We start from the raw sequence: 12,479 nt of genomic DNA, 5'->3' as shown, positions 1-12,479 counted from the left end.
CACCCTCCCTATCCCACCCCTCTAGGTGGTCACAAAGCACCGAGCTGATCTCCCTGTGCTATGCGGCAGCTTCCCACTAGGTATCTGTTTTATGTTTGGTAGTGTATATATGTCCATGCCACTCTCTCACTTTGTCACAGCTTACCCTTCCCCCTCCCCATGTCCTCAAGTCCATTCTCTAGTAGGTCTGTGTCTTTATTCCCGTCTTGCCCCTAGGTTCTTCATGACGTTTTTTTCCCTTAAATTCCATATATATGTGTTAGCATACGGTATTTGTCTTTCTCTTTCTGTTGCTATCATCCCAGTGTCACTACTGTCCCCAGTTAGCCTCCATTATCTCCCACTTGATATATACAAAACACAAGGTCCCTGCCTACCCTCCAATCTACCTACTAACCTGGCCTCCTGAGAGATGTGCCTCCTGCAGTCCTGACCCTGCTTAAAGCATGAAGTTCAACCCCACACTCTAGCAATCAGGGCTCTCCATGGCTAGAGCCAACCCAGGGCTCTATTTTTATTTCTTTTCACCCCTTTAGAGACCACATGCACTAGTCACACTAGCATACGGGTGTTCCCAGGCTATCTGGTACTCCTGAGCCTTTGTTCAAGCTGTTTCCACTTTGGGATGGCATTGTTCCAATTTTCTACCTTATCCTTCAACTTATATCACACTTGTTTACCTGACCTTCTCTACCTCACTGTACTGTAATTATGTACTCTGTCTGCCTTGCTCTGTCAACTATGGGTTTCTTGATGTCAGGGACCCAGTATATATTAGCTGAGCAAACGAATTATAAAAGATGTTCTGCAAATGTTACTTTCATCTGCGGAGCCTGATAATGAGGAAGGCTGTGGTAACCAAATCCATCACAGCCATAACCTTGACCTGGCTCAAGTCAGACACAGTTTTAGCATACACACTGGTACCCAAGAAGCACCATGTGAGTGGGTGAGCTCAGAGTCTAGGCTCTGAGATGGCACTTGCAAATAGACACTCAAAGGTAAGTAAACATTCATGGAAGATCAAGGTGTTTACATAGGCTGAGTGGAAGAGTGGGGTTTCCCACTGTGATGCTTTGTTTGGCTGCCTAGTTCTTGAGGCACAATGTACTTATATATGGCTATGCAAAAAAATTACCCTAAAACACAGTGTTTTAAAATGACAAGTAGTCATTAGGTCACAGCTCCTGTGGGTTAGGAATCCAGGCATGACTTAGCTGGGTCCTCTGTTTCAGGGTCTCACAAGGCTGCAGTTAAGGTGTCAGTTGGGGCTGGGGTCTCATCTGAAGACTCGACTAAGGGAGGATCCACTTCCAAGTTCTCACGTGGTTGTTGGCAGGGTTCAGTTCTTCTCTGGCTGCTGTCTGTAGGCCTTCCACAGTCCTTGCCATGTGGGCCTCTCCATCTGGCAGGTGGCTTCCCTTAGAGTGAGCAAGAGCATGAGAAAAACTGCTGAAGATGGAAAAGCCATGAACTTTTGGGAAATAACAAAGAAGAAGAGAAACATGAGAGGAGACAGATCTTTTTGAGTTTCTGTTGATGTTTTAAAGCTCTTTTTTTCCTCTTCCCTTGATGTCAGATTTACTCTTTTTGCTGTTATCAATGTGCTTACCACTAAGTGAGTATGAATTTAGCAATCAGTTTGATTAAAATTGTTGATAAACTAAGAAACGCTGGGTTCTGAGCCAGAGGTTGAGTTCTTCTGGTCCACCATCATGGCCACTGTTTACTGTTAACAGGAAAGGGACCTTTCAGATCATTGGTGGGGGGATGGAGAAAGTGGCCTGAAGAGTAGTAGAATATCTGTGGCTACAATCTCCTTGCTATTTGCGTAAGATATAATTTTGGGAAACCTATTTCTATCACCTGCAAGAGCCTGTGTGGCAGCAGAGCAGCAGCCCCACTCACAGTAGCTGAATACCCTATCCCTCTTTGCTCTATGCCTACTAATGTTGGCAGCATTGGGCTCACCTGAAGTGATGATACCTGACAAGCCTGAGAGATACAGTTTAATAACCCAGCAGTCACCGAACCTGGCATGCAACACAGAGCTGGTCCAAAGAGGAGCCAACAATTTGATTTTCTTTGGCCGGTAACATAGTGCTATCGCCTGGGCCAAGTGCCTTTAGAACATTCCAAACACTTATGTGGTATTAAATTTCCCGGAGAAGTCTGGCTTTCTACATACTTCCAAATAGTTCTTTAAAGCTGTGGGAGGTCCCAGTCCTTGTACAGGCTACTTTTCTCTGGTGATTCTGTAGAGTCCAGTACTTGGTGAGGAGGAGTTCCAACATCCTTCAGTCAATCAGAAGTTGCGTAGAGCTCAGAATTTGTCCTCAGGGAGAGAAAACAAGCCCCCTTGTCAAACTGGGGAAAAACTGAACCGTTAGTTATCAGTTGATGTGTAGTGAAGTTACAATTGGAATCTTGTTAAATAGAAATTAAATGCTCATTTGAAACACTCTAACATAGAGCAGGAGCCAGGCGTGGATTGTAGAGGGGAAGGCTTCCTCTGGCTACCCAGAAGTTCTGTAGGCCAATTTGGAACTGCCAGCCACTTAGGACTGCAGAGCCACCCTGAAGGCCACTTGTAAAGGCCGGTGTGGCTGGGCAGGGCAGGCCTGGGGGCTCCCATGTGACTGGTAGCCAGGCTGCCAGCTTTTTTCTGTGTGATGCTCTGGACTCCTCGAGGGAACATTCTCGGCCTGGGGGTCTGGCTCCCTGCAATTTTGCAGTGGCTCTCACCACCTTTTGGCCTGATCAGCAAAGGCAAGCAGGGATTGTATTGACCCTCTGCATCCCCACCCTGAGGGCTCTACAGGCCTCCCAGGTTGTGGGTTTCCAGTTGGTGTTCATTGTTTGATGCAGGATAACTCAGGGGAAAGACCTAGGGGTCCTGCAGAGGAAAACTGGACCTTGATCCTAAAGAGATTCTTGGAGCAAGTGAAGTAAGCACTGGAGAGGAAGATGGGTGAAGGTCGTCCCAGGGCAAGGCCATGTTAACGGTGCTCTGAGCATCAGAGCCAGTATGTTCCCATGAACTGTTTGAGTTTGAACTTTGAGGCTCCTTTCTCTCTGAGCCTCAGTGTTGCTACCTCTAAAATAAAGGAGATTGGCCTAGCCCTCAAGGTTCTACCTTGGCATAGTTCTGGTACTTGCTGTTCCAGCAGCTTCCTTCAGTTCTATTACAGTCTGTTTTTTCTCTCTTCAATACCAGTGGTGAGATTTCTAGCTTCTCATGCTTCTTGCTATTAAAAATTCTTTTTGATGTTTAATAATTTATAGGCTAATGAGAATTGTAAGCTTCTTGAAAGTCCAATCATGAGAATTTTGTTCACATAACATTTGTCTGGTACATAGAAAACTCTCAATACAATCCTCCCTCAGAATATGTTGCAGATTGGTTCTAGGACACCTCCCACCCCCACAGATACCAAAATCTGAGGATGCGCAAGTCCCTTATATAAAATGGTGTAGTATTTACATATAACCTGTGCACATCCTCTTGTAAACTTTAAATCATCTCTAGATTACTTATGACACCAAATACAATGTAAATGCTATGTAAATAGTTGTGAGTGAGGGACAAATTCAAGTTTTGCTTTTTGGAACTTTCTGGAATTTTTGGGGGGGATTTGAATCTGCAGATGTGGAACCGACAGATACAGAGGGCTGACTGTAAATGTTCTGGTTAAATACTACAATCCCTTAAAATTTCTTTAATTAGTTGCTACTCAAACCTCAGACTACCTCCCTCTGCATGTCTGTGAGTGGTAAAGTTTTATTAAATTGAATCCTTATCTTCAAAAAAAATAATTTGTGGGCTATGCAATATCTAGAGACCAAATAATCATGGGTTAATTAACATCTGTGCTCCCCAAATAAAAGCTGAAAGGGGCAACTTCACTGTATGCAATCAAAAGTGTGTGTGTTTGTAAATGTTTAGAATGATTTTGACCTGAGATCTTTGATTTGCTATGGAAATATGGGGGCTGAGTGGGTGTTGGCCTGCTACAAGGGAGTAGTTACGTGATGAGGCCAGCCTGTACAATTAAGCCACCATCACCTGTGTGTTTCTGGATTAAATGCATCTTCCCAGATTGTTGTTCATTCAGGAATGTTTTTTTCTTTTGGGAATACCTGGAAATAGAAAACATCCTACAGCCAAGCTCATGCTGTTTTCCTCTGTGCAAACCTAAGTGGGTCCCTATCTACTTGATAGGCCCATCACAGGATGGCATGGGAATGTTCTTTGCCTGCACAGCCCCAAATGTGTGCTTTTCTATCCTTGCCACCAGGAATACACCATTGACATCACCTTCTACCAGACTTGGTATGATGAACGCCTTCGTTTCAATGGCAGCTTTGAAAGCTTTGTTCTGAATGGCAACTTGGTGAGCCTGTTATGGATCCCAGACACCTTTTTTAGGAATTCTAAGAGGACCCAAGAGCATTCGATCACCATGCCCAACCAGATGGTCCGCATCCACAAGGATGGCAAGGTGTTGTACACAATCAGGTATGTCAAGCCTCTGGAGTCTTGCCTCTTGAGACTTCTTCCCCTCCTGAGAATTTTTGCCAAAGAAACATGGGCAGAGGTTTCATCCTGAATGATACTTCTAAGGGCCCCTCCAGCTTTCCTAGACCATGAGCTCAATCCCCTCACGTACTGACACACACACTAAGGCCTCAAAATAGAAAGATATTGCTTAAGACCACACACCAAGTTTGTAGCAGAGCTTGGACTGATATCTAGTTACTTGGCTCCAAGTCCAGAGCTCCCCCAACTAGAATGTAGCACGGTGACTGTGTTGTGTAGACAGTTCCACCCCAAGTGGGCACTGGATGTAAAGACATGTCCACAGTGGTGGAATTGTCCAGGCGGAGCAGCAACACAGCAGTTGGAAAGATACCTAAGACCAGGCTGGATACTTGAATGCCTGGCTGGGAAAGGTTGTGTACAGGTGATAAGGTGGCAGGGAGGCAATAAAGAGTGGGAGAGTGTTGGCAGGTCCTTGAAGGTGGGATGGGCAAGAAGCAAAATTCCATCTAAGTTAGTCCATACGTTTCTCTGATGATGGAGACCAGAGTAGCCAGATATTTCCAAGCTGTTCTTCCTCTCTTTTTGTCTCTCCTTTGAGCTCTTTGTCTCAGCTCCCACCATTGCCACACATTGGTGGTGGTCCCCAGGCCCAAGCTGGGTGGATACCTAAGTGTTCAGGGTCAGCCTAATGAGGCTCCTTTCTCCCTTCCAGGATGACCATTGATGCTGGATGCTCACTCCACATGCTCAAATTTCCAATGGATTCTCACTCTTGCCCTCTGTCTTTCTCTAGCTGTGAGTACCTTCTTAGGTTTCTGGGGCCCCAGAGTCATCATGCTGGGCCCCTTCTTTTTCTCATCCTTTCCCTTTACATTTTCTGCCTCTGCTTTTTCCCCTAAGATGGTGCCAAAGTTGTCCAGGACCTCCCAATCCATCCTCATCTCCTTTCCTGCTAACAATACTGTGTTGCTTAACCTGGGCTTCACGTTGGGTTCATCCTTCTCCTGTCCACCCCACCTCAAATCAGTCACCGGCCTCTGAAGTGTATCTCAAGTATGTCGGCTTTCCATCTCCACTGTCACTACTACCTTGGTTTAGGTCTTTGTCATATTCCACTTGGACTTTGCAACATCTTCACTTTGAAGCTGAACATGTTCAAAACTAAATATATGGTCTCCACCGAACCTCTACCCCCAAGACAGATGTGTTGCTTCTGTGTTCCCATTTGTCTCATTGAAAGGCACCATCACCCACTCTGTTGTCCAAGCCAAGAACTTTGATGCTTCTTTCTCCTTCACCTCCCCATCTATTCAATCAACACATCCTGTTGGTGTTCCCTCCTGAATCTCTGTCGATCCTATTTCTCTGCATTCTCACTGCCACAGCTTCGAATCCTGCCTTCATTCATTTTATTGTGCACTGGTTACTGAACTGGCCTCCCATAACTGGTCTCCCTGACAACAGGCCATCCTCGTATAAGAACTAGAGTGACCTAGCTGAAGCATCATCTAGACTAGGTCACTTCTTAGTTTCAGATCCTTCCTGAACTCTCATCGATCCATTCCAAATTGCTTAGAATAGTCTTCAAGGCCCTTCATGAACTGGCCCGTGCTATCTACTCCTACATACCTCATCCATCCTCTGTGGGCTAGCCATCCTGAACTTTTGACATTTCCATAATACATCAGGCATTTTCATCTTTCTGTGCATAGAACACCCTCCTCACCCCTTCAGCCTCATCCATACAGAGAATGTTTATATTGGACTTTTAAGACTTATTGGGAATGTCACCTACTCTCTGGAATCTTTTCTGGGTGTGTCCCCAACTGATCTTTCCCTTCTTTGTTTCCACACTCTCCCACGGGCGGAGGCTTCTCAGATGTATTCCAACAATTACAGATGTGTACTTACTGTCTTACTCAATAAAATGTGAGTGCTTGAGAGCAGGGCTCCTGCCTTGCTTGTTTCTGTATGTCCAGCACAGGGCGTGGTACTGAGGAATGCTCAGTAAATGCACTTATTGGATGGACTTCAGCAATGAGGTAAGAGAGGTAAGGTCCCACAGCTGGTGAGGCCAGAGTCAGACACCATGCTGGTGGAGACCTCAGCTGGGCTTCCCAGTCTCACATGACTCTCCTTCCCACGTTGCCTTACAGTTTCCTATCCTGAGAATGAGATCATCTACAAGTGGGAAAATTTCAAGCTTGTAATCAATGAGAGTAATTCCTGGAAGCTCTTCCAGTTTGATTTTATAGGAGTGAGCAACACGACTGAAACTATCACAACCGTAGCTGGTAAGTGTGCCTTTGAGCCAGGGCTAGGCAGCAGAGGCCCAGGAGGGTGGTAGGGATGACTGGAGGTGGCCATCCATTCATCCAAATGCTTATGTAATCATCCCATGAAAATACTGTAGAACATGGCTCCTGTTTTGTAAATGCTAAGCACTTACAACTGTTTGCAGAGGAAACTGAGACTTTGTAACTACATCTCAGTCTCATCTGCAAAGAAGTAAGTGCTTTGCCAAGCCCCGCAGAGGGTAGGTAAGTAGATTAAGTTTTACTGCTGTCAAAATTTTCAACTAGGTTTGTCATGCACACCCTTCAGTTTCGAAGTCTTTGTTACAACTGACCTACTTGGATGACTTTGGGAAATGGAGGTCATGTGACTTCTACATACTCAGAAACAATCCAAGTGGTTCTAGTTGAGTGGGATGCAAAGCCCTTCCTAATGGGAGGTGGAGGCTTGAGTTGTGTCATCAGCTAGGTGAGGGCTGGGATAATATGGAGGAGGTTTCAGCAGCTACAGTGGCTGCTATATCAACATTTATTTTAAAGGAGCAGGTCTGATACGCACAGATTCCTGTGAAAGACTTCATGGTGGATTCAATGTGGACATGGTGATCACTGGTTTTCTGACTTTGTCCCTAACAAGGACTAAAGGGGAGGGTCCTGGGTCTCTTAAACTTTAGCTCCCAATTAGGTGTGAGTGTCTTTGCTTGTGTTCCTAGGTGATCTGAATGAGGAGCCAAGGGACCTCCCTAGCGTTGCTCCCAGAGCAGCCCTGGAAACCCTGTTCACACATACTGACCAAGTCAGGGCAGTGGCGGCACTGCCCTCATCGTTTCCAGAATACGGATGGAACCAGTCACCCAACCAGCCATTTGCCATGGGAAGCGTCTTGCTTTGCTTCCATGTGGCTAGGCGGAAAATCTGCTTTTTCTTTACTTGTTGAATTGGTCACTGGGTGAGGGATAGCTCATGCTCATCCGGCTAGAGCTTTGCTTGCGCAGCACTAGGCAGGGGCAGAGGGCTGCTTTACAAATGCTTTCCTTTTTCTCGGGGGCTCTGGGTAAACAATTTTACTACCTTTGACTTAGGACCCTTGCTCTTCTGCCAGCTAACCATTGGCATGCCTCTTGCCTTTCTGCACCTCAGTTTCCCCAGACAGGTTGGGGACCCATCATCAAAAAGCAGCAGAGGAGACAAGGCCCAGGGGCTTTCAAGTCACTAGTGGTTCCGTTTAGTAGATGGTTGTGCATTGTTTCAAAATGGTGCCCTAGTGACTACAAAGCCCCAGAGCCAGCATCATCACCAAAGCAATGACAATAGGTAAGCACCAGTCCTCCTTGGGAGAGAAGAGGTTCTTGGGAGAAAGGAGAAGGGCTTTTTTCTCTTCTGCTAGAGATGAGTTGATCTTGAATCATGGTTTCTTCAGTATCATAGTTATCTTTGGGACTGGACCCAAACTCTTTCAGTCAGTCCCTGGGCAGTTCTCTCCATCTGGAACAAACTTATGTACTCAGCTCCTAAGCGTTCAGAATGAAGTGGGAGCATGCTACTCTGGCCACCTTGGGCCTTCAACCAGAGAATCCCTGCTTCAGGAGGCATTCAGAGAGTCCAGCCTTGCCCCCAGTGAGTGAGTCATCTTTCACTGTTGGCTGTTGAGCTTTGATAGATTTTTACCCATGATTAGGATTTTGCTTTCTCGCAAGTGAGTTTCTTCCTTCTCTAGACAATTCTGTTCATCAGAAAAATCTCCCTGTTCATCTGAAATTGGAGTCTCTGGAACTTCCACCCATTAGACTTAGTTCTTTTTCCCTACAAATACTGAGCTTACAGTAAGTCCAGTGAGTCTTCCACCGGGTCAAGATAAAAGAACTAGTATTATGGTTCCAGCCCTGGGTCATATTCTTTTATAGACTATACAACCATAGTTCTTTTTTCTCCCCCTTGTTCTTCAAAGCTTTGGCTCCACTCATCCTTCTAGTCCCAGTCCTCTGGACACAGTCTTTTTGATTGTGTTCCTCTGACAGTGCAGTGACCAACTGTGGTCTGGCTAAAGCAGATAAGAGCAGAAAGCATCTCTAGCTTTTTCCCCCTTTGGCTCCTTAGCCCCAGGTATCTTTTTTTCCCTTACCCATGCTCCTCCATTCCTCAGAAATAAGAAAGTGTGTGTTAATATCCTTCACTTGGCCTTAAAAGACAAATTCCCATCTCTTGACAAGTAGAGAAGGTTCTTCTTTGCTGAAATAAATAAAATAAAAATAGAAAAGGCTGATAGAATAATAAATCTTGTTGTAACAAGAATATATAAACTCAGCAAAGTTTTGTGGGGAGTGGTTGTAGCTGAGTAGGGCTGTCTTAAATTGCAGTCAATACCCCAGGACAAGGGAACTAGGATCTTGATAAATACATTCTGGCTAGTAGGCAAGTGCGAGTGGTCCCTGCAGCAGCCCTGGAGGAGGAGTTCTATCCACAAAGCTACTATTCTGGACACAGGTATTCAACTGACCCCAGGCTACTTCCTTGCCTTTTTCCAGAAGATTCTGAGAAGTCTTGCCCCTTGAGTGTCAGTGCTGACAAGGTGAGTAGGAAAGGCTGCTCTTCTCATTCAGTCCCAACATACACAGAATTGCTGGGCAGGTGATCTATTTTCTAAAATAAGAAGACACATGGACAGGTTAGTGTTCTAGTCTGCCTTACAAAGCTGTTGCCAGGAAGTAGCAAGAGTTGTTGAGCATCTGCTAGGTTCCGGGCTGTGCTGTGCATGGATGGGCAGGAGTGTAGCAACAGGGCTCAGATGAGCCCTGTCGTGAAGGGGTTTAAAAACCCACCTAACTCAAGGCCAGGGAATTCTACAGCATCACTGAGGTGGAAAGTTGGAGCTTAGCTTCACTAAGGAGCCAGAATTTGAACTATTATAAATCCAACATGATGTGGAGAGGAAAAAGGGATATTCTGGCCTCAGAAAAGACTCCAAAATCCCTGGAGTCATGGTGAGCATGCAGAGTGTTTGGGATGGGTGTGTCAGAGTATAAGGCAACATGAAATGTACAGTAGAAGATGCCAACTGTAGATATAGGTTGTCATCAGGTCCTGTAGGAGCCATCACTATCTAGGCTGAGAGCCAACATCAAGGACATGATACCCAATGAATGCGAAGACCTCAGTCTGCCTTGTGGATGTATACTCTGCAGACCTGACATCTAGAGGGCTGACTGAAATTTTCACTTTCAACTAATTCTTCTATTTTCTTGAAACACTCAATTTGGGCTAGGGTAATAGACTAAGAACAGGGAGTCCAGGGTTTGAATATTGGTATAAATATATGCATGATATCTCGGGGAATCTGAGTAAATGGGGGTTAGCTTAGAGTAGGGTGTACATGTAAGATGTCAGTTGGAGCCAGGTTGTGGTGAGCCTTTAGTGTCAGATTACAGAGTGTAGACTTGATTCTGTAGCTCCTGTGGAGCAGGAAACTATCAGAGGTTTGGGGTAGGCAAGTGATTTCTTTTGGCCATTGATGGAACAGTGCTAACTAAGGCATTTCACCAGCATATGAATGTATAGGAAGGAGGCTGAATAGCTTCTGTGCTTCCCCCACCACAGATCACTTTTAGTTCATTTCCTGAGAGTATACATTGTAAGGGCCAGTAGTGCACGTATAAGGCAATGATTCTGCAGACTAGATATGGCACCTCAGTGGTTGTAAAGGCCTCAGTCAGCCATCTGGACATTAACTGTATGGTTCTGATATCTAGAAGCCTAACTGATTTTACTTCTTTCATTTGATTATTCTGTCCCCCATCCTGGTAAGACAGATGTGCGATGTGGGCCAGCGAACTGAGAAAGAAGTTATTAAGGTTCTAGCCCTGGCTTAGCTCTTAACTGACCACGGGTCTTGTTGTGAGTCTTCTCTCGGGCTTCTTCTGATCCTCCATGTGTGGCATTGGATTAATGTGCCTCTATCCTAGGACTGTGGTGGTCATCCCATGAGCTGAACAATAGGACCCTTAATATGCATGTCTTGCGTGTGGGAGACCCTCATGGCAATGCTGTAATGAAGTGATATTTTTAAAATATCTTCCAGGCGATTACGTAGTCATGACGCTTTTCTTCAACGTGAGCAGGAGGTTTGGCTTTGTGGCCTTTCAAAACTATGTTCCTTCTTCTGTGACCACGATGATCTCCTGGATTTCCTTTTGGATCAAGAAAGACTGTGCTCCGGCCAGGACTTCTTTAGGTAAGTGGGTAAGGTGAGCATACACATGAGGCACAGAATTGCATTTTCAGGGGTCCTTTCCAAAGTGTAATATATAGAACAGTAGCTCCGCCCACCTCCACTCCTGTGCTTTCACAGGGATCACTTCTGTACTCACCATGACCACTTTGGGCACCTTTTCCCGGAAGAATTTCCCACGTGTCTCCTATATCACAGCCTTGGATTTCTATATTGCGATCTGCTTCATCTTCTGCTTCTGTGCTCTGATGGAGTTTGCTGTGCTCAACTTCCTGACCTACAACCGGACAGCATCCCGTGGTTCTCCGAAACTTCGTCATGTATGAGCTGGGTATGGGAGTGGTGGCAAGGCTTTGGAGTACGGAGGCATGCAAGTGAGGGCACTAGGACTCATGACACATGGGTGGCCAGCTCACCAAGTGATGGGGGTAACCTGGGGCTTTGGGGGGAGTTGAGTAAACTTTCTGATGTGATGGTGGGAATTCTAGGGGGAAAGAAACAGTGTGCCAAGGACGGAATCTCCAGGAAACCCTGAGGCAGCACCTAGGCTTGGTTCACCTTCCCTTGCCTTGTTCTGACTTCTTCCCTTGTTCCTTTCAGCCTCGTGCCCATGCACGTGACCCAACCCCTTCCCGTGTCCGTGTCATCGAGCATCCGGAAGCTTTTGTGTGCGACATTGAGGACCCTGAGGAGGAGGAGGAAAGTGAGGAAGAGGAGAGTGAGGAAGAGGAGGGCCCATCTTGCCCAGCCCGGCAGTCCGTCAGGCCAGGCAGCACCCCTCGCCCTGGTGGCTGTTGCAAGTGGTGCGAGAAGTACTGCTGCACGGTCCCCACTTGTGAGGGCAGCACCTGGCAGCAGGGCCGCCTCTTCATCCATGTCTACCGCCTTGATAACTACTCGCGAGTGATTTTCCCAGTCACCTTCTTTTTCTTCAATGTGCTCTACTGGCTTGTTTGCCTTAACCTGTAGGCACCAGCTGGTACCCTGTGGGGCAGCCTCCCCAGTTCCCCAGGAGGTCCCACAGCCTTTGCCTAGGGAGTTGGGGGAAAATAGCAGCAGCAGCAGCAGGAGCAAACTAGAGAGTGTCTTTCCTTCCCCCTTGCCCAAATAGAAGCCTGCAGGGAATTGGTCCTTGCTGGCCCTCTCCCCTACCTGGCCCATTTACTGAATCTCCTTAGCAGCCCATTTCAAGTAAAATGACACCCCTCTCTGTTCCTCAAGGGGCATTTATGATGCTCAGGCTTCAAAATGTAGGCTCTCAGTGACCAGCTCCCTAAGATGGTGTCCATGTATGAGTGGATTAGCTATCTCCCAAAAGGGCTAACACCCACTGCCTTTTCCCAGAAAACCAGTACTGCCTTTGTGGTGCTCCAGGCCCAGCTCTGGCCTCAGCCTCAAAGTGCACAGACCAGCTACT

At 46.3% G+C, this 12,479-nt stretch overlaps 1 protein-coding gene across 1 annotated transcript in view; it reads left to right on the top strand.

Annotated features, from left to right (window-relative positions):
- GABRE (gamma-aminobutyric acid type A receptor subunit epsilon) overlaps positions 1-12,031 on the top strand; it is a 17,409-nt gene extending 5,378 nt beyond the window's left edge. The window contains exons 4-9 of the mRNA XM_027098001.1: positions 4,299-4,519; positions 5,256-5,338; positions 6,700-6,837; positions 10,913-11,065; positions 11,183-11,382; positions 11,663-12,031. Of these exons, the coding sequence (XP_026953802.1) occupies positions 4,299-4,519; positions 5,256-5,338; positions 6,700-6,837; positions 10,913-11,065; positions 11,183-11,382; positions 11,663-12,031 (1,164 nt within the window). The remainder of the gene's footprint in view (positions 1-4,298; positions 4,520-5,255; positions 5,339-6,699; positions 6,838-10,912; positions 11,066-11,182; positions 11,383-11,662) is intronic.
- Positions 12,032-12,479: the final 448 nt, after the last annotated feature.

The sequence above is a fragment of the Aethalodelphis obliquidens genome, unplaced genomic scaffold (genome assembly GCF_003676395.1).
Source record: "Aethalodelphis obliquidens isolate GAN/ISIS:26980383/991018 unplaced genomic scaffold, ASM367639v1 scaffold118, whole genome shotgun sequence".
In the NCBI taxonomy this organism is placed as follows: domain Eukaryota; kingdom Metazoa; phylum Chordata; class Mammalia; order Artiodactyla; family Delphinidae; genus Aethalodelphis; species Aethalodelphis obliquidens.
Note: the sequence above shows the minus strand (reverse complement) of the source record. Positions and strands in the feature narration are given on the sequence as shown.